Source organism: Acomys russatus, chromosome 2 (assembly GCF_903995435.1).
Source record: "Acomys russatus chromosome 2, mAcoRus1.1, whole genome shotgun sequence".
Classification (NCBI taxonomy): Eukaryota; Metazoa; Chordata; class Mammalia; order Rodentia; family Muridae; genus Acomys; species Acomys russatus.
The window spans coordinates 43,213,332-43,235,941 of NC_067138.1; the positions used below are offsets into that span (position 1 = coordinate 43,213,332).

General features: G+C 40.9%; 1 protein-coding gene and 1 pseudogene across 1 annotated transcript; both read left to right on the forward strand.

Annotated features, from left to right (window-relative positions):
- Window positions 1-727: 727 nt before the first annotated feature.
- Ggh (gamma-glutamyl hydrolase) lies at window positions 728-20,813 on the forward strand (the record flags this gene model as incomplete). Its single annotated transcript, XM_051160862.1, has 8 exons — window positions 728-837; window positions 6,167-6,217; window positions 9,392-9,476; window positions 10,839-10,977; window positions 14,408-14,514; window positions 14,609-14,699; window positions 19,123-19,260; window positions 20,461-20,813. Coding segments are annotated over 8 exons (843 nt in total), but the record flags the coding sequence as incomplete, so codon positions are not given.
- LOC127202112 (suppressor of cytokine signaling 6-like) lies at window positions 16,906-18,132 on the forward strand (annotated as a pseudogene).
- Window positions 20,814-22,610: the final 1,797 nt, after the last annotated feature.

The window sequence follows — 22,610 nt, forward strand, 5'->3', positions numbered from 1 at the left end:
GTGTAAGGGACATTATAAATGCAACACCTATTTCATTGGCTTCTTAACACACACACCAGTCATCATAATTGGCCCTAAAAATAAATCTCTGTTGTTTGTCTTCCCTCTTTTCTCTCCCACCCACTAGCATTAAAACCTACAAGGTGGGGATTTTTTTCCCTTTATTACTGTGTTCTCAGCACGTAGTTCAGTGCCTGGCAGGCAGTATGATTAAACAATATTGAATGAATGAGGGAGTGGTGATGTAGTCAACGTTATATCTGTGGACAAACTGGAGCCAGAAGGTTTCTTAAGAAAGGATAGACAATTTTAATAGTCTGGGGTGGGTTTGGTGAATGCTGACTACTTAAATGATGATGTTTTTAGGTAAGATGGAGATGGAAGTTATTTCTACTCTGGCTTTGCTGACAGGGATACAACTGTTTCTTTGTGGGGAAAGGGGTTTGCACCTTCTACATTTAGTGAGTTGTATATGAATAGTCTAAGGTTGTATCAAGAAATATAGGGCCATTCTAAACCTACTTGGTGTGGGAAAACTCAAAGATCATCCTTCTCTACTGCGTTCCCAATGTCTGTCAGTAGACTTGCAGAAAATGCAGGTCTGTGAACTGAAAAGCCAAACTTGAGACATTTTGTACTGTGCTGTGATTCAGCTTTCAGTAAGAAAGGAATGAATTTTCTTGAAGCTAAAGGTTTTTCTTTTCTTTTTTTTTTCCATTTAGGAATATTAATGCAAAAATGTCAATCAAAGGAAATGAGAAAGTTGGGAAAGTACTACATTGCTTCATCCTATGTGAAGTATATAGAGTCCGCTGGTGCAAGAGTCGTGCCCATAAGGTACGTAAGCTTCAGTGATTTTCACCTAGGATGTAAAGATTGGTGTTTCATCTCTGAAATGAATGCCTCCTTTCCTATGCTTACATCATGACAAGTAGGGATATTGCATCCAACTTCAGCCACAAACCTATTGTCTATGGTCTCCGTGAAGCCGTGTGTCAGTAATGTCATTGAAAGTGTGATTATGTGTGTTAACAGCAAGGACATGATTGCTTTCCTCACCCCAGAGAGACACTCCTCTCAGACGCCAGAAGAACATCGTAACAGAGAATCCAGTTTAGCTGGCTTTCCGCCTAGTGCTGTCAGAAGGGAACGCGTAGGGAATGAGGGAGGCGTTTTAGAAGATGACTGAAGATGCACGTGCACATCTAGTGACTGTATTAGTATTACTTTAGCGTGAATGATAGGTATTGCAGTTTTATAGGTGTTAAGTTTGGGATTAGAGACATGACTCACTGGTTAAGTGCACTTGATGTTCTTCCAGAGGTCCAAAGTTTGGTTCCTGTAAGCTCTGTGGGACCTAACACACATGTAATGCACACATACACACACAGACACACACACACACACCCAGAGAGAGAGAGAGAGAGAGAGACCTTTATAAAGGTGCTAACATTTTTAAATGATACTACAGCTCAGTAAAATAATCTGATTAATTTCATACTACCAATTTGAAGGGAGTAATTTCATCATACTTTTTCACTTGAACAAAGTCTTTTAAACATGTTGTCAGCTAAAACTGGTTAATGGGAATAACCTAGAACTCTCGTATAATCTTTTATGTAATTTTATGGACAAAACGCAACTATTACAACCTACTTTGCAAATAATTACAAAGACTTTCTTTGTTATAATATTATAACGATCAAAATGTAAGTATGATTTAGAGTTTGGTGGAAACATAATCTTGATGTTTAGAGTAATAAAGATTGCCTTGTTGCGCCTTTCACTGTCTGTAGCCATAAGATTAGTGTTTAATTTCCTAGTAGTAAATTTAGTCTCATGTGACAGTATTAGATCTGAGGAAGAGGCTCTTGGGAGTCTCCGCCACAGTGTTTCAAAGTTTTGGTGATGGAAGTTTTTAAATGCAAGCTGTTTAGTAGGTTACTGAAAATGTAGGTAAGACATTGTAGAGCCACCACAGTGGGCAGCCCAGTTCAGAGGCATCTGGAGAGTTCTGGCTTGAAATGAAAGAGAGAGCACTTGTGAATTATGTCCTTTAACACATCTGTAAAAACAATGACTCATCAAATTCGAGGTTGCAGAAGAGGAAATAGGTGGGAATAGGTAGGTGCAAGTCTGGAAACCTGAGGAGTTTTGAAACCAAGTGACTTGTGGAATATTATTAGCATTTATGACATGATGCTGAAAACCTGATTGACAGCATGTAGGGTAAGCTCCAACTTTGGTATCAAAGTTCATTTTGAGACTTACTACTTGAAATTGGAATCATGTGATCCTGTAGAAACTTAATAATCTATATAAATTCTACCTGTAAAATGAGACTTGCAGCATTCCTGGTAGGTTGGTTGCTGGGCCACTTTTTGGCTCAGAGAGGAGGAGGAGGTAGGTGAGAGACCTGGGTAGAACTGTGCTGTGGGTGGCACCTGACTTTGGTTTCATCCTGCCTTTTCTGGTTACCTTCTTTCTCAGGACTTGGTGCTTTCAGGTTGCCATCCCCTGCTAGTGGACTTTAGAAAACACAGCGTGCTGAAAGGCAGAATACAGCAGCCTGAGTTGCCAGCGTCTATTTTAAGAATAAGTTCAGTTCATTTACAAAACCTTTAAAATATTTTTGAACATTCCAAAGTCAAAAGAGTTTGTAAAAGACTGAAGTTTGACAGTTTCATACATGTGTACAATCAATTATGATCACATTCATTCCTACACTTTTTAAAAGTAGTATTTTTAATGTATTCTCTGAAAATTTCATACATATATACAATGTATCTTGATCTTATTCACCCCTCCAGGTCCCTCTAGTACTCCCACTCCACCCCAAACACATAAAAATACATATTTTTTCAGCCAGTGCATCCAATTGGCTGCACATATCCATATCCACTGGGCACAGGCAACCTACCAGGGCCTGTACCCCAGAAGAAAGGTGACTATCTCTCTCTAGCACCCATCAACTGCCAGTAACTTCCCGGCTAGGGGTGGGCCCCCATATCTGCCAGAGGTTTTTGTTTGTTTGTTTGTTTGTTTGTTTTTAAACTGGCTTGGTCTTGTGCAAGCTTTGTTCAGATAACCACAGCTACCCTGAGTTCAGCCATGGGTCTTATCTATGTTTACAGCACCAGGCATGAAATCCCTCTTGCAGAACAGGCTTCACATTTCACTGGGGGGAATGGTTGGTTATTCTTACAGACAGCCCTGCCACTACTGCACCAGTGGGCAAATCTTTCACGGCAGGTCTGTATTGCACCATGGAGGGTCTAGTGCTAGGTAAGACCTTTGGTGTCTTTTCTTCCCCAGCAGCCTGCATAGCATCTTCTAGCACTAAGAAAGCCAGCCAGTCAGAGAGCGTTTCCTGGTTAGCTCAAGACTGGTCTCTTTGTGTCCTGCAATGGATGTATGTAATGTCTGAAGCAGCCTTATCCGTTCTTATCCCCTTCACTCTATCATCCCAGAGAACCCCACCTCCCATCTTCATGTCTGTTTTGTTTTGTAACCCTCTGAGTTTAACCAGTGGATATTGTATGGAGCTTGCCCCTGGAGACTGGACAAATCAATAATAGCTACAGCACTGAAGACAGTGACTTCCCTTCCCTAGGCAACCATAACTGCCAGTAGTTCCCAGGGAAAGGGATGAGGCCCTATGAGCCCCTTTTCCATACTTAGCTGAGTGTTCATTAGCCCGATCTTGTGCAGGATCTGAGCACACAGCTGCAGCTGCTGTGGGGTCATGGGTACCGAGGCCATGTCCTTCCCAGAAGGCACCAGTTTAGCAGTCTTCTTCTGCAATATTCCTTGAGTTCTGGAGGTGTGTGGAAGTGATACCAATATCCTGTTTAGAGCTGGGTGTTCAACACTTGCTTATTCTCATTACCTTGGTTGGTCATGAGTCTCTTCATTAATTACCATTTGCTATAAAAATCAAGCTGCTTTGGCCAAGACTGAGAGCAGCACTGGTCTATAGGTACAAACATAAATATTTAGGGGACAGTTTGGCTACATGTCCATTTAGTCAAACAAAAGAAGTAGGTTTACCCCTAGGGCCTGTGATCTCCCCAGCCATGAGTCTTTGGTCACATCTGTAGTACCAGGGATGAACTTATTTTAGAAAAGAATATCAGTCAGGCATAATGGTGCAAGCCTGTAATCCCATCATGCTGGGAAGTAGAGGCAGGTGGGTCTTTGTGAGTTCGAGGCCAGCCTAGTATACAAAGTGAATCCAGGACAGCCAAGGTTACACAGAGAAACCCTGTTTTGAAAAACAAAAACAAACAAACAAACAAAAAGTATGATATCTAATTAGAAAGCATTTGGCTATCTCCAAAACAGCCATGATTGCACCAATTGACACATACTGCCTAGCAGGCTGGTGTTGTAGTATATAAGATTCTCAGCTGGGTATGATTTTTCCTCTCTAGCTACCTGTATCTACCTTCTGGCAGTATGAAATCTAACCATCAGGGGATAAGCATTCAGCTAAGTTCTATCTTGATTTCCTCTGTGTCCTGCAATTAAGTGTATGGTGTCTTCAGCAACAGGGTGTTTATCCATGTGGTTCCAGTGGGCAGCCTGAGAAGAGCTTTTGTGTTAAGAAACATCTGACAATAAGCAGATGCCCTCTGTATTCATTGTCATGGGTTGTTTTTCCGGTATTTTCTTGAGACAGGAATCTTCAGGTCACAGTCAGCAATTATGTGGCTTATTAGTAGTGAGAGATAGGGTTAAAACATATAGTCACAAATGCTGTAGAGCCTATTTGTTTAGCTGGTGCGGGGGTAGTGGTGTGCAGCTTATCCTGGTCTGTGAGGAAGATTTTGAGATGGCTGGTACAACCTGAAGAGATTAGATTGGCAAGATACCAAGAACATGTGTACTCCCATTCCACCTTAATACTCTGAGCACAGTCACCTGTCAGGTTAGTCCTTCTGTAGAGATCTTGCTGACTGCTTTTGGCTCTGAGCCCAAAAGTTTACCTAGAATTTCTGTACAGCCCATGTGGATTTCCAAGCTTCCTGGGACTTAGAGGAGAGCTGGAGAGGTTCACAGGCAGATCATAGGCAAGGGCTAGGGATTGGAGCTTGCCTAGCAACAACAGAAGCCATGTTCTAAACTGACTGGGGGTCCGCCTGGGCCAGATATGTTTATATTCTACTAAAGACTGTGAACTTGTATGGATGGAGAGGGTGTGTGTGCCTTGCTGCTGTCTTGTGGAAACAGAGGGCTGCTCACACACTTTTTACAGACATCACTATGAATTAAAAAGGTTCCTGCCAGTTGTCGTGGGTTAATTTCTTTGGGTTTTCTGTGGAAAACAGATAAAAAAAACTTCGGGACCGTGGGGATTGCTAGGAAGTGCTTGCAAGGGTGCTTGATCAAGGGTGCTTGAGAAAACCTGAGCCAGTGGGACTGGTCCGTAAGGAGTCTGTCATTACATCTGGATTTCAAGTATGAGAGTCGGACCTTTGCAGCTGCTTGGAAGGATGAGACGTTGAGGTGTGGTATCCATTCATATTGTTTATATTTTACCAAATTGCCAGTAGGTCCCCTGGTAGTGAAGAGGTGTAGAAGGATGGGTGTGCCTGGGTGTGTGCCAGTACCCACAGAGGCCACAAGAGGGCGGAAGAGCCCTGGAGCTGGAATTGCACAGACGCGTGCCCCACGTGGACAACTCTGGAGGAGCAGCTGGAACTTTGAACTGTTGAACCATCATCTCCCCAGCCCTATAAAGCTTTTCGAAAAATGTCTCTTTCTATAAAATGGCTAATTTTTTAGGTTTCTTGGCTAGCATATTACTAGTGGCCAGGGTTTGCTATATAAGCATCTACTTTAAAATACTGAATTTCGTTAAATCCCAGAAAAAAATAGACTTACATTTCTGATCAGCAAAACATGATGTAATTTTGTGATTTTCATAGTTTGACAAGGATGCCTCTAAGGTAGTGGTGTGGTATTCTCTAATTTTAGGCAAAAGTGCTGTGGCACTTGCCCTGCATGTGCAAAGCCTTGGATTCAATATGCAGTACCTCAAACAACGTATTTTCCATTTAATGTTTAAAAAATAATCTGGTGACTTCTTTTGATTATTAGCTTTTTTCTTATGCTTCAGAACTGAATTTTTTTGGTAAAACTTTTCCTTTTAAATTGTTTGCAGGCTTGATCTTACACATATAGAGTATGCAGAAATTTTCAGATCTATTAATGGGTAAGTTGGCTTGACATTTTTTTTCAGTTTTACTACAGCATATCTGTGTGTGCCCATCAAAGTTTTGCAAAATATACATGTAAATACTGTATGTTTCTGTAGATCTCTCTTAAAGGTTGTCTGATAATAATTTCCCAAGTGCTTTTGTTGAAATCTTTTGAAAGGAGATGTAAACCTCCAGTATAGAGTGGGAGGCGGGGCGAGGTCTCAGGGCTCAAGCCCACACTGTAGCTCCAGTTTCTTAGGATGTGGAGGGGAAGAGAGCAAAACGTTCACCAGCCTGAGAAGGAAAGAAGCGGAACGGAGCGTGGTCGAGCCTGACTCGACGCTCGGTCCTAGTACTGAATAGGAACCAAGTTAGGAAATATGTAACTGCTGTGTCATAGGCCCATTATCTCTTAATTTAATCTTAGTTTAAATGCTTAAATATTTTGAAGTTTCCAAGTCCTATGTCTAAAGCTACAGATTGTTTATCTTTCAGGGTGTAATTTGAATAGAACTTAGAAAAAAAAATTCTGCTCTGTCTCACCATCAACTATGTGAGAAGTTATATCGTGGAACAGGATTTGAATTTACATGACAAAAACCCATTATTGCTCTTAGCTTAAGAAAGCACAGTTAATTATAGAAATCAAGAACCAAGCTAGCGGAAGTCAGAACACTTGCTAATACACTGTGAAGAAGAGGGCAACCAAGTGCTCTCCTTGAGGGTGCTAGTGAGAAGTCAATCTGTGGGGGGAGATTCTTCAGTAACTTATTGAACTTAGAAACAGACATACTCTTTGACTGGGAGCTTGAAATCTTACCATGCAAATAGGTGTTCGTACAGACGAATATGCAGCCTTGGACCCAAACACGAGCATTTGCTGGAAGTCCCAGAGTGTTGAGGCTGTTCTGGAGGTGCAGGTGGGAGTGAGCCCAGTGTGATCTTCACGTGTGCTCAACGGAACCTTATGCCGGAGTTTCCAACCGATGACGTTTGTAGACGGTTTGAAACACTGCTCTTGTGCCAACACTGCTACATGAGAAGGCAAGGCACAAAAACAAAAGGAAAACCTGCTGTTTGCTGGTGTGCAGGGACACAGTGGCACCGATGGTGCACCGCTGTTTTCTGGTGTGTTTCTGTTCTCAGCACAGTGGATGTTAGTAGTAGCCGCTTCTGAATGGAAGTGGGATAGAAGTCAGTGATGTTCAAAGATAAATTGGTGTTGGTTAGTTTGGATCAATAACTATTGCTTGTAAGATTGGGTGAGTTTAGTGAAACTTTTACCATATCTAGAGATTCAAAGTATTTGGTAAAGATGAGGATAAATAAATCCGGGCCAAAGTATAGTGAAAGAAGCCTTCACATGCATGTTTGAATGACTTCACCCCTCTGACCCCTCTCCCAGTGGCACTGATGTCAGAGAGTCTGAATGTCACGTAGACAGGTGTGAATAGTTCGGTGCAGCTTGTCTAGATGCCCAGGGTGTTGCCATGGAAACAAACCAGCTATGACTCTTAAATTGACCAGAGAGTCCTTTTTGAATCTTCCCGTATCTTCCCTGATACTGATCGCCTCTCAGAGACTGGTGCACTCTCTCCACAGCACAGGCTCTGAGAGTGGGGCTCTGAATTGGTGAAAATCGGGGTTGGAATTTATTGTTTCTGAATGGAAACAGGAAAAAAAAGTACAATAATATAAGTTCAAAAAGTAGCTTTGCTGCGGTACAGTGAAGAGGACCCCACACTATTTTATGGGAGAACCTCCACCAAATGACTGGTCATCTGGGACTGTGGCACCTACTAGAGACTGTCATCTGAGAGTCTGAGGCCACTTTTACTGTGTAAAGGAACTGTAGGATTCGTAGACCAGACTTGGTCATAGGTGGGCTTTGAAGTACTGAGTCAGTGGGGAGAGACCTGCTAATTGGTCTTCTTCAGTAACCCATCACTTTCTGCTGTGGCTTTGTGGTAGCTGTTTTAGCAGATAGCTGTTTAAACCTTTTCCTTAGACTGCGAGTTTCCTAAGAGTGGAAACTAGCATTGTCACAGGCTGATACCAACCCTGGTTCACAGAAGAAGCATGGTGTAGTTTTTACATGAAGAGTAGCCTTTGGCTGGTAAGATGCCTCATGATGTGCCTGTCACACAAGCCTTGTGAACTGAGTCCCACATGGGAAGAAAAAACATATGTGCTTGCTCTTACTCCCCTCCCCCCTGCGCCATATATACACATACATGCAAATTAAAGAATGAAATAGTCTCAGTATAATATTTCAAACTCATATTTCAATATTTTTAGAATTTTAATATATGTAGTCCAAATTTTTGTTGGCCAGAGAAGCTAGGCTGCTTTTGAATATCCTTTGTTATTTCAAGATGTGTTCAGGAATTTAAATTTTAATGTTAATCTGAAAATTTGATATAAGATCGTAGAATATATATATATATATATATATATATATATATATATATATATATATATATTTTTTTTTTTTTTTTTTTTTACCTACCTTTTTGGGTAAAATGAAAGAGAACCTAATATTTGTGAATATTCCAAGACTTTTTTCTAGGATGATAATTGTGTTGATTTTCAGGATATCCTAATATTGTGTTTATTTCTTAAGAAATATGAGAACTCTGAAGAAGCAAATTCTTTCAGATGTTTAATTCTAATAGAAATAATTGTTATGTTATTATGGGCTTTGTACTTTCATATCTTATTTGGGAGCTAAAATAGCTGTGTACTAACAATCAACTTTGCTGACCACCTTAGTTCAAAGCCATACACACCTGGAATTTTGTCTCTTCTCACTCTTTGGTCTCTTTCCTTTTTTTTTTTTTTTTTTTTTTTTTTTTGCCTTTGATTTGTTCATGTTATATTTCCTTCAATGAGCTTGTTTTTTGAATAAGTTTTAAGAGAATATGTGCAAAATTCTTAACCACAGTAGTTTCTGACTGTCTGGGATAATGAATATTATACATTCACATATATTATACATTACGTATTTATATGTATGAATATTTTATGTATTCACATATTCATATATAACATGAATATTATATGTCTAGGATTATGAATATTATAAATGTACACATCACTATATAATAAAATTATTCTTTAAACAAAGAATGTTTATTTACTTGTTAAAGGAGAAAATACATGTTATATCTTAATTGATTTTATTTCAGAATACTTTTTCCTGGAGGAGGTGTTAGCATAGTACATTCAGATTATTCCCACGTGGCCAAAATATTTTACAACAAAGCCATAGAGGTAAATATCTTCTATTGATTATCACTCCAAGTGAGTTTTTCTGTTTCCACAAGGACTATTCTCCACTCCCCTGATTTTTAAGACAGGGTTCCTCTATGTAACAGAGCCCTGGACTTGCTTTGTAGACCAGGATGGCTTTTAACTCAGATCCACCTGCCTCTGCCTCCTGATTAAAGGTGTGCACCACCACGCCCAGCCTTCAGTTCTCTCTTTTAAAGTCTACTATTGCTTCCTTCACAGTTACCCCAGTCTTATTCTCCTTAACAGTCAGACATCTGCTCTCCAGGAGTCAAGTGTCTATTCCCACTGGTTGTCTTTTGTCTCATGTAATTTGGGGATTTTAGGTGTGGAGCACACCCTCATCATAGCTCAGTAGAACTGATGCCTCCCGCTGGCCCGTCATATACTGGGTAGCATTCCTGTGCTACTAACTCTCTTATTCTTTGTTGTTCCATCCAACCTCATTCTTCTTCCAGCTACTTGTTGACACCAGGCACAGTTCTTGCTAGAAAGATTTTATTCTGATCCAAATACAAATGAAAGATATGAGTTACAGAACAAAAGGAAGTTTAAAACTGCTTTACCAAGTTGATGAGACCATCAGGTGACACACTGTGGTAGAGTGGACAGGTCTTTTGTTGAGTTTCAGGTGCTAGCTTTTCAAAGTTTTTAGATTTAGGGTTGGGGGAAGCCAGGAGTTTGCTAAGCTCAGCTATACATTTAAAAAGTTGTATCTAGTACTAATAAAGATGTCAGGTCAGACACAGAGGTTGGTAATAAATGCCTATTAAAACAGACTGAAGAAAGCTCATATCTGTAGCATGATGTCCCTTCACAGGCACACAGTTCTAATCAGTCAGTCAGTCAGTAGCTTCTTCAGAAAACTTCCAAACACATACTCTAGGCCTTGTCTGTTTACCATGCACAGTCTCTAGCTACAGTACGATGCTTCATCTTGGACCTTGAAGAAATTCTGCAATTCTACCATGGCTTCTAAGATCCCGGTTTCTCCCCTGAAATATTGTCAGCAATTTTTCGTTTATTGTTGCTGGCACTCAGATCTTGCCAGCCTCCTTTAAACATTTTCCTCGATAACTACTTTCTTGAGATACCTGCTTAATAACTTTTAATAGCAAGACTAACAAATTTAATGGGTCTTTAGGTCGAGACATAATGTGCCCACAATTCCCCTTTCCACGTTTTCTGAATACAGCTTAAGTTGTAGCCTACTTAGGAATCCTGGAGAATTCTATAGAAATCTGTGTAGCTGTAATAACAAGCTGGTGTGTGTGTGTGTGTGTGTGTGTGTGTGTGTGTGTTGAAGTTTGAATCAACTTAATTTTCTCTTTCATCATCCTGCAGAGTTATGATAATGGAGACTATTTTCCTGTGTGGGGAACATGTCTTGGATTTGAGGAGCTTTCGTTTCTGGTTAGTGGAAAGAACTTACTAACACTCACAGACACTGTCTCAGTGCCATTGCCCTTGAATTTCACTGCAGGTAAGAATAAGCCCCAATTCTTCTAAACATATTTCTCAACAGCATTAGTGAACACTAAATATCAAGCCAGAAATAGTCTTTGGGTTATTTGAAGACTAAAACTATGAATAACAAAGCCCTCTGGTATTCATTTGTGAGGATGACAATATTTATATTTGATAATGCATTACTTTTAGTGGTCTCAGGATCATGTAATTAAGAATTCTGAAACCAGCTCTGGTTTTGAGTTCTAGCTTTTTCACATTGGTCTTTGAGAAGCATCCAGTGTCTCTTAGCCTCATATATTTTCACGGTAAACATTTCTACCTCTGAGAATTCTTCCTGACAATTAATCAAGATGATGATTTCCAGTTTGTATGTGTAGTATTTTTTAAATACCGATCTTATAAATAGGCATCATTGCTATCATGCCAGCATTCCCTCTTTGTCTACATATCTACATATGTTGCTTCTGTCTTGAGTCTATGAGGTTACGGTTTTAGTCTGGCACTAAACACTTGGAAGTAACAAGACCTCACAAATTAAAAGAGCTTGGTGCTGAACAAGACCAGTGTATTCATGTGCTACTTAAAGACCTGCAAGTTACCCACCCGCATCCACTCTCATGTTAGCTTCTACAGGTTTGGGGATCCCTAAGACATGGCTGTCATGTTCTGAGTTCACAGAGCTCGGGAAAGTACTTGCATTTGCTTTCCATCTTGGAACTCCCGTGAGTTTGGGTTTCTAGAGTTCCAGAATTTTTATTGGCATTTCCTTGCAAAGCATGATTGAATTGGTGCTTATAGGGATGACTGCAGTCTCCTGTGCCCCTTCCATTCCCAGAGGTTGCATTGCTTCTACGCCTTCTGATCACGTGATTAGTCTTTCTGGTGGTCAGCCCATCCTGAGGAATTCTGAGGGTAACAAGGAATCATCTCATTACTATAACATGCTCTCATCACTCAAGACATTTCAGTGGTTTAAGAAGCCTTTAGTTGGCTTCTTAAAACCAATTCTATATAGTTTCTGAATCATCATAACCAAGTGCTACCAACTATGGGTGTTCTAATTAAAGATTCTGGGAGGGAAAAATGGTGGTCACAGATAGAATTCACAGGTGGTGCCATACCTTCAAAAGGCTTGTTTTCATGACCTCAGTCACTGCAAGAACTTTACGGGAAGGATATACTTTAGGTTAGGCTTTTGGGGTTGCAATATAACAAAAGCCCAGTTTGTACAACAAAGCAATGATTCGTGGTACTCGAGCTCTCACTGAAGCCATTAGCAAGAATGAGAGGCCTGGCTTAGCATCAGAGCCTGGAACATATGAGGACTGTGTCTTCACTCCGCTGTCCATACTCCACTCTGTGTGCCTGACTGCGGTCGCCTGTGTCTCTTCCATGCCCAGACATTGGGCTATTTCAAAACTCTCTTATCATGTGATTAGTTTTTCTGGTAGTCAGCCCCATTCTGAGGTAATCCGTGGAGCAACACTGCTTCCTTCCTCTGTTTGCTGCGTAGATCTTTTTAAAGCTTACTTAGTTAATGCTCTTTTCTCCTTGGTTGGTACATTTAACCTTCAGTTGATTACATTTACTTTGTTGGTTTCACACATGGATACAGTGTGTTTACTCTTATACTCTCTCTTACCTCTCTCTTCTCCTTCTTAAGCATTAACTACCCTCCTCCTTACATGCGCCTTTCCCTCATTTATGTCTTTTTTACTTTTGTTTTGTGATTCACTGGTTTTCACTAGGGGTCTCTGTGACCATGGATTTTGAAAGGCATTTCATATCCTTTCTGTTGTCGGGTTTTTACATACTTTCCCTTTTCCTTCCACCATGTTCCTTGAGCTTCAGTTAGAGTGGTATATATGTCCTGTTTAGGGCTGAACACTCAAGCATCAATTATTCTTATGACTCTGATGAGCCATGGGTCTACATTCACTGCCGTTCATTGCAAGAGGAGCTTGTAACTAGGAGGGACTAGCATTTGTCTATGGGTGTAAGCACAAATATGTACAATGAGGTTTGGCATCATGTCCATTTAGCTAAACAACAGTGGTGAGTCCCACTTTAGGGCCCATGATGATCTTCCCATTTTAGGGCCTTTGCCCTTCCCAGCATCCATATTAGACGTGCATTGGCCGGCCACAGGCATCTCTGTGGAAATACGCTTTGCTTGCCATTTACTCACCTTGATTATGTCTTAATAATACCTGCTCTTTGGCTGCAGGAAAGTGCCTTTGTGGGCTTTATTTTTTCAGGTGTTGAATTCATGTCTCTGTGCTTAAATTATTCTAGGTGCATGGGCTTTTTATGGATTTCATAGTCCCAGGCATATATTCTCATGTGAAGAGAGCCTAAAATCTAATCTGAGAGGAGTTGCTTTACTCCCATAACACTCACGCTACTATTGGACCACGGTGCCTATCACACTGCCCAGATTGGCATTGTAGTATCTAGTGTTCACACCTAGGTGAGACCATTGTTGCCTCTTCTCCCTCAGCAACTTGAATAGCACTTTCTAGCAACATGCAAGCTATCCAGCATAGAGGAGTGTCCACCTCAGCTCCAGCTTGAGTTCTTTAGATCTTGACACCAAGCTGTGTAGCATCCTCTGCCATAGGTTTTTGTCATCTAGTTCTGGTGGGCAAGCAGGAGGAATGGCAAGAGCTTACATTGTTGTAGGAGTCTCACTGGCCTCCCTGACCAGCTGTGCGTCAGGCTCATAAGGCTGTGTCCCACACCAGCATGGATTTGTAGAGGCAGCATTGCCTAGTCATGCAGACTATCTCTCTCTATATTTAATGTACATATTTTAAAGAAGATTTGTCTCTTTTTATCTCTGTGTATACCCCCCCCCCCAAAGGGAGTAGGATCCCCTGGAGCTGAAGTTACAAGTGTTTGTGAGCTCCTGTACATGGATGTTGGGAATTGAACTTAAGTCCTCTTTAAGAGCAGCAAGTACTCTTAACTGCTGAGCCATCTTTCCAGACCCTTAATTTTTAGGTTTTAATTACCTTATAAAGTAGTAGGTTCCCATATGGCCTTTTATTTCAGGTAATCTCCACTCAATGCCCTCTCCTATATACCTTTGAAAATACATTGGAAATATTAGGTTCTTTTCTGGGAACACAAACATATATATTTGGGAATTCTTATTTTTCGGAGGTTTCTGAGGAGCCAGAGTTAAGATTATCTGCTCTTCTCTGAATAGTCTATTTGTAGCTATTCATACTGAAAATCTTAAAAAAGCAATTACATCTGGAGCGTATTTGCACCTGTGTTAGACACGCCTTGGCCTGACTATTGGCACTTTTGTGTGCTTTGTTCACCATTTACTCATCTTGATCATATCTTAATAATGGCTCTTGTTTGGCTGAAGGTAAGTGACTTAGTGGTCTTTTTTCATACATTTAAGTCATTTCTCTGTTCTTAAATTATTTTAGGTGTATTACAGGGCAGAATGTTCCAGAATTTTCCTGCTGACTTATTGATGTCATTAGCATTAGAACCTCTGACTGCAAATTTTCACAAGTGGAGCCTCTCTGTGAAGGTATCACATGGTTTCACAATCAGTATCTCCTTAACAAGATGAAGGCATTTAGGATAATTGCAGAACTGAGCCCTGTTTTATTTTCTTATTTTAGAACTTTACAGAAAATGAAAACTTAACAAAGTTTTTCAATATATTAACAACAAACACAGATGGCAGTATTGAGTTCATCTCAACCATGGAAGGTATGTGCAGCTTTAGAGTATCTAAACTTAATTTCTTTTCATTTTAATTTTATAGGCCTCTTTTCTTGTGAGGGAAGTCATGTGGCTTTGGAGCTCAAAAACAGAAGTAGGATTGTTTTCGAAAACAGGTGACACGTTCCAAATCAGATTAGCCTTACCTGGGTAGTTTTTAGACCTAGGGTGGACAGGTTACGATGACGAACTAGATGGAGAAGGCCACTCAGCGTCTAGAGTTTTCCCACGTTAAACACCTTGGCTAGTTTTTCTGACAAATGTGAAAAACAGGTTGATGGAGGAAAGCAGCTTTCTAAGTATGTTACTAGGTGGCAAGAAAAGAAGCACATTAAAGCTTGCAGTTCTGAGAGTATTGGAAAGAAGCACATTAAAGCTTGCAGTTCTGAGAGTATTGGAAAGCAGCATGTACAGAGACAAAGCCTGTGTATGGAAAGAACACTGTGTGCTTGCCAGGCAAGGATAACTCAAAAGATACCTGGAATCCCGACCATGGAACTTCAGGAAGAATTGCTTGTGTGAGCATGCTAACTGCATAGAGTGAGGAAGATGAGGCGAGTGAGCCTTCAGCATTCACAGGGACTGAATGGTTGAGTGTCACCTACGTTATACTAGCTAGGAATGTAGACAGAGGGCAGCAGGTTGGAATGTTTACTTATCGGTTTCTTCTGGTAGCACACATGTACATGGCAGAAGCAAATCAAAATACTTGTCTTGGAATGGTCAAGATTCATTCATTCTATGCTTCAGGATTTCTCTATAGATGAAGTTTGATGGAGTATGAATGATTCATGTTCCAGATAATAACACACAAGGAAGCAGAGTATCATAAGTGTGAACTTGGAGAAACAGCAGATAGTCAGCTGTGCACAGACCTCAGCTATTATGAATTATGATATTCAGTAGAATACCTTGTTTTAAAGAAATAAGGAACATTTGAAAATACATGCCGAGGTACAGTGGCAAACACCTTTAATCTGGAGGCAGAGCCAGGCGGATCTCTTGAGTTCAAGGCTGGCCTGGATATAGCTTTGCCTACACAAAGAAAACATGCCTGGTCAGGGGGACGCGTAAGAGAGATTTAAAAAGAACTAACTTTTATTAAAAATGAAAGAAGTTCAAATGAAGTCTCAAAGAGAGGTTAATGCTAGAAAATGAGCTAGACTAGAAGGGAGATGTAAAGGAAGCATTTGGAATCCATCTTCGATGGCTGTGAAATGTGGTGGCACAGAGAGGGGGATCTGGAGGCCAGAGGTAAGGCATTCTAACACTAGACTGGGCTTTGAGAACAGAGGAAGAGGGGCAGAGATTATTTTTTAATGTTAAAACAGATACTTTGACCTGGGTGTGGTGGCACACACCTGTGATCCCAGCACTCATAGAGGCAGAGGTAGGTGGATTGCTGTGAGTTCAAGGCCAGCCTGGTTTACAAAGTGAGTCCAGGACAGCCAAGGCTACACATATTCAGGTGGATCAAATGCCTAACTGGAAAGGTAAATTAGAGAAATAAAGGAGAAAGTCTCTGTGATCTTGTGTAAAAGGAGTTTTCAAGACCTAAAGAAACATAATCCGTAAGTGAAAAGATTGAGGAATTCAACTGAATTAGTAAGTTATATTAAAACAAGAGAAAGGCAGCAGCTGCACTGTGCCTGGGCCTTGGCAGAGTGCTCCATTCAGGGAGGAAGAGGAGGAGAAAGGAGGGAAGGGGGAGCCGGTGGCCATGGGCCAACTGTTGGGCATTAGAGAAGAAAAGAACGAGCTGGTGGAATATAAGATGTCACTCAAGAACTTAGTGGCAAATAGTAACATTATCAGTAGACCCTAAGGGTATCAGTGCCGTCTTGAAGTTTTCAACAGGTGAACTTGATCGCATTGTGCCTCTTGTAGATTCATGCATCTCTATACAGCAGCTTAATGACAGAAGCTTAATAACGAGGTTGTATGTAATGTCTGAACTTGTGTTTAAACTATCTCCTTACAAAGGCAGAGGTTTTCATTTTGTACAGGGAATAGTAGTATGCTGGTCAGATTTTTGTCAACTGGATACAAACTAGTTATTTGGGAAGAAGAACTCCATTGAGAAAATGCTTCCATATGATTTGCTGTAGCTTCAGAGGTTAAATGAAGCCTGGCAGGGTTCACCCATTAGGCACACAGTCCCTCCTGATATTTGGGGACAGCTGTTTCAGAGAGAATCAACCCATTTGGGTAAGGTAACTGGTCATAATGAAGAAAACCAGTCTGAAAACCTTCAGGAAATCTTTCAACCCAAATAAAAGCAAAGATGAAACTGAGTCCATGGTGGTTCAGCTCCAGTCCTTCGCAGGTGACTTTGTGAAAGATGACTCCTTGCTTTGAAGCTACCATGGCAGAGACATGGCCAGCTGTGCCATTGACAGTGAGGATGAGAAAGGGAAGAACAGGTCCAAAAGCTAGAGCCTGATGGACACCTTGTCTAGGCAGTTGTCTGCCAAGCAGAAGGGTAAGGGTAAGGGTAAGGGTGGCACAGGGAGGCCTACAGATGAGGACACCTTCTCCTTGCCTTTGGTGCCTAGTGGCCTCATGTACCACCAGCTTGGAGGAGACCTGCATCAAGATGGAGATGTGGGTGAAGATGCTGGTGCATGCTGCTAGCCCAGACCCAGTCAGCCATATGCTCAAAGAGCTGCAAGAGCTGCAAGACCTGCAGCCCAGTGAGCTGCTGCAGCCCCTGCTCACCCAGGGACCTGTGCCTCCCTCCACCTGGAGGAACATGTGCCTGTAGTTACCAGACTTAAGTCTCAGGACTGCCTTTACACCATGCCTTTAGATGACGAGATGTGCCTGCTGGAAGGGCCATGCAGCTGCTGCCTGGATACACCTCCCTTGGAGGTGTTGCCATGCCCTTGCCAGGAGCCTTCTCTGAAGACAACAGTCAGGTGGCCCAGGTCCTAGTTATATGCCCAGGGATCCTTGTGGATTCACTGGTGGAAAATTTGTTGATTAGCACCATAGGACTCAAGTTGCAGAGCCCTAGAGCAGGTCATGATGACACCCCTCCCCTCTCAACGTTGCTACCTAATGCAGACTAACCCAATCCAAAGGAACTTCAGTAGCCTCCCTCTTGGCACTGTCTTTTTCCCATCTTGGGATGACCCACAGGCAAAAGTATGGCTAAGGATAAAAATGCCTAAATGAGGATTTATCTGATAATCACACACAAATACATACAAACACTGATGTTCAGAAACAAGTAAGGATAACTCTTTAGAACACCGTTATTAAAGGACCAGTGACATTTCTTTACAACTGTAGAAATTATAACATGAACTTAGAACAAGATCATCGAGAGAGGGGCTCTGTCTAGATCTGCTTGCTGGTAGGCTTTGCTTCTGTGGACTGCAGGAAGATTGGGATGAAGTGTTTGCTCTCTGGCAATGCTGTGCAAGTAGGAGAGACTAGTGAGTGAGGTGGAGAGGACACAACTTCTCCTTGGTGGCCTGTTCTACAAACACTTTCTGGGAGCCATCATGGTCTCCATTCCAAAACATGGAAGTGAGGGGGTGCTTTCTATTAAAATGAGGTATTTCACTTGTGAGTACAAGAGAAGGCTTAATAATTTTCAGAGACTATATTTTCACTTTTAAAAAAAGTTGTGAAACTTTTAAAGCATATGGGAAAAATAAGAATAATATATGAAAAAATCCTAACCAGTCATCATGCAATGGAAATTCTTTTTTTTTTTTTTTAATTCTTTTATATAACTTTCTCCCCATACTGAATTATTTTTCAATCCAACCTTAGGGATTAAATAATTTTATCTAGCTGAGAGTATGTATAATATCTGAATTCTAAAAATGATTTAATTATAATCACCAAGAATACAAATGTTTTTAAACTACTAAAATTTATTTTAACAGATGTTGCTCCAAAATCACAAATCATTGCATAGGCTGAGGCACATTGGTGAATATAAAAATGCTTACATGATTTGTTTTTATAGTGTGGTGAGAACATGTATTAAGAGACACAAGATAAAGTTATAGAAATGTGTGTCAACAGCTAAGTGTGCATTTTGTGATGGAATGAATACGTAGCATGGGTGTGGCCTTAGGGTAGATTCACAGCCCAAAGAAACTACTCATTTGGCTCTTGTGCTGGAACGTATTCCAAGGCCAAACTTTTTGTTTGTTTTAACTTTGATTTCCTAGAAAATCAACTCACATTCCAATTGTGAGAGAGTGCAAGTCAATGAGATACACTATAACCCTGACTATAAACAGGTCTTTGTGTGAAAGAATATGTACAACTTTTACATTTTCTGATTTTGGTGAGTTGCAACATGTTTTATGTGGCACCTGTGTGGCATAAAACAATGTAGGAACATCATGGTTAGCCACTCTCTGCTTACTGGTGTGTGCTCTCCATACAGGACGTAAGTATCCAGTATATGCTGTGCAGTGGCATCCTGAGAAAGCCCCGTATGAGTGGAAGTCATTGAACGGCATTTCCCATGCACCAAATGCTGTGAAGACTGCATTTTACTTAGCAGAGTTTTTTGTTTCTGAAGGTAATATATGGGTATATAATCTCATCGCTCTGTCATAACTTTTGAAGGAGAGTGCATGCCCTTCTCTTGGCTTTTGTATACCTTTTTATTCTACAGCTGTTCCATAAGGTCTATAGATTTAACTAGAAAATTCTAAACAACGTTAAATCCTTGAAATTGAGTATATTCATATTCAAGAAAGATCAAAGCAGTTATTTAACAGTCATCCATGAGCCAATAGACCAGATTCTTGATCAGCAATTTGACGAACGTGCAAGAACAACCTTTGAGCATTATGTTTGTTTTTCAAGTCAATGATGTAAATTGAGTTATATCCTATCACAGTCTGTGAATTTATGGTTGTCTGTCTGTAGGCATTGAGATACTGGATAAAAGTTACTACATTTTGTCTATTTGATGACAAGAACATAGATTTTCATCCTATTTTGCACTTGTGGTTACATAGTTTGGGCAGGTGTTTGTATCTTAGTTGAGTGATATGGGTGGGAGCAGTAGAGGCAGTGTGCAAGGGACAGAATGGAGGAATTCCTGAAAAAAAAAATAGCCAAAAACAAAAGATTTTTTACAGAGCAAAGCCATCCCATATGCAGTGGTGGTCCTAAGAAGCACTTTCCCTCTGGGTGGGAGTGAGTAGCTGCAGGGCAGGCTTTGCTACAGCTTTCATCTTGTGGTAGTTGGTTCTTTACCTGCCAACATTCCTTATCAAAATGTCAGAGAGCCTTCCTTTGACATCAGTCTCAAACCTTAGTCCTCGCCCATGTATAGCCTTCTCATTGGCCTCCTGGGTTGTTTCCTCCTGCCCTGTTTCCTCCACTGTCATCCACTTTACTGTCTCCACCCCTTTAACTCATGCACCATCCCAGTGCGGGTGTCCTATGAAGATAGTCCACCATTTAATTCTGCTTGTCTGCTAGGATACACTTCTCCAGGGATGGGTCTATGTCCTGGCTCTAAGTTCTCAAGTCTTGTGCACACTTAGCCTTGTAATGAATAATACTGTGAGTGAGTAGCTGCTATAACCACAGCACGTGTGCTGTCACTGGCACTGTTGTACTGGGGAGGGGATTCTCTGAGGCACTTCTCTTTTGCCCATGCCTCCCCGGTAAATAATTCTGCTCACAGGAAGAATGATCATAAAGTCGTCTATTAGAAAACTCATCAACCAGTCTTTTTAAAAAGGAACATTATTTTCTCTTGCAGCTCGGAAAAATGATCACCACTTTGAGAACGTATTTGAGGAGATGGAATCCTTGATTTATCAGACCTATCCACTTTATACTGGAAATATTTCTTCATTTCAGCAATGTTACATGTTTGACTGAAAGTCTTCAATATGGCAACAGAGCAACTTTGCGTAATTCTATGGCTTGCTAACACTGCTCATGGCAATATGAGAAAGCCACACAGATGCCTTTGCTGTGTGCCTCATTCTGATTCTTCACTTAGTACATGATTATTTTTATCAGATTTGATAACTTGACAGTGAAAAAGATAAACAATCATAGTGTTTTTCATGAAAAAAGTCTTCTTATGCCTAAAGATTATTAAAATATAATTTTTGAAAATATACGTTTTCAGGGATTTATTATTGATTCCAGGAGGAAATGTTACCTCAAATTTACCTGTTATTTTTGCAAAAGTCTTCTTGAGTTATACCTCCATGTCCTTGTGATGTCTTCCCTATATGGGTGTTAGGAGTAGGAGTGTGTGTGTGTGTGTGTGTGTGTGTGTGTGTGTGTGTGTGTAGAAAGATGCACAGATGTTTTTCTGCTTTGTTTTAGCCTGTGGTTAATAGTTGATATTATGAAATCAAAGTCTGTGTATTTCACTTTTTATCTGCCACATATAACAGTAAACTCTCAAGAAATACATGTGGCTATTAGTAAAATGAGCATTTTTCGCCCATGGAAAATAATTGAAAAGCATTCCAGCACTTATTTCTGATGTATTCTGATATATTCCTTTGCGTGAACTACTCTCTTCAACCACTTCTCGTCCCATACACATCCTCAAACGTTTGAAACATAGGTGGGAAGCACTAGGGTGAAATAGTGTCTTCTTTGCATGAAAGGATTGTTGCACTGATGAGCTAACAGTAGTCGTAATTACCTACCCAAGAGCTGTATAAGACCAAGCCAGTCAACATTCTACCTGGGTTGAGGGACAGGCACGTGAGCCATGTCCTAGTTCCTTTAATTGTCAAAGTGACACAGCCTAGAATAAGAGGAGAAGGAAGTACCAACTGAGGGATTTCCCAGATCAGATTGGTCTGTGGGCTTGTCTGGGGGAGAACATTGATTCTTAATTGATGTAGGAAGCTCATTGTGGGTAGTGCCATTCTCTGGGCTGGGCTGTAAGAAAGCTAACTAGGCATGAGCCACTGAATAAGCTGCTTCTCTGTGGTTCCTGCCAGGCTCCTGCTTGAATCACTGCTCTTGTTTTCCTCAATAATAGACTGATGGGGCTGGAGAGATGGCTCAGTGGTTAAGAACACTGGTGTTCCTTCCAGAGACCAAGATTTGAGTTCCAGTTTTCACTGCAGCTCATAACCATCTGCAATTCCAATCCTAAAGGATCAAATGCCCTCCTCTGGCCTCTGTGAGCACCAAGTACATAGGCACCACACAATGCAGGCTGTCCTGACTAGATTTTATCTGAATTTGACACAAAGTAATCTGAAAGGAAGTAATTTCTATTAAGAAATGTCTCCATAAGATAGCGCTATAGGCAAGTCTGTAAGGAATTTTTATAATTAGTGATTGATGTGGGAGAGTCCAGTCCATTGTGGGTAGGGCCACTCCTGGGCTGATGATTCTGGATTCTATTAAAAAAAAAAATAAAGGCTGAGCAAGCCATGAGGACCATGCCTGCAAACAGTGCTCCTATATGGCCTCTGTATCAGCTCCTGCCTTCACGTTCCTGGCCTGTTGGAGTTCCTTCCTTTATGTCCCTCAGTGATGGACTGTTACCTGGAAGTATAACTGTAATAAATTCTATCCTCCCCAACTGTTTGTGGCCATGATATTTCATCATAGCACTATTAACCCCAAGACACAGTTTAAACACCAACCCATATACAAGAAGTAAATAAAATATTAATATTTTCATTCTTTTTTTAAAATTAATTTATTCTTGTTACAGCTCAATGGTTATCCCATCCCTTGTATCCTCCCATTCTTCCTTCCCTCCCCTTTTCCCCTTATTCCCCTCCCCTATGACTGTTCCTGAGGGGGATTACCTTCCCCTGTATATGCTCATAGGGTATCAAGTCTCTTCTTGGTAACCTGCTATCCTTCCTCTGAGTGCCACCAGGTCTCCCCTCCAGGGGACATGGTCAAATATGAGGCACC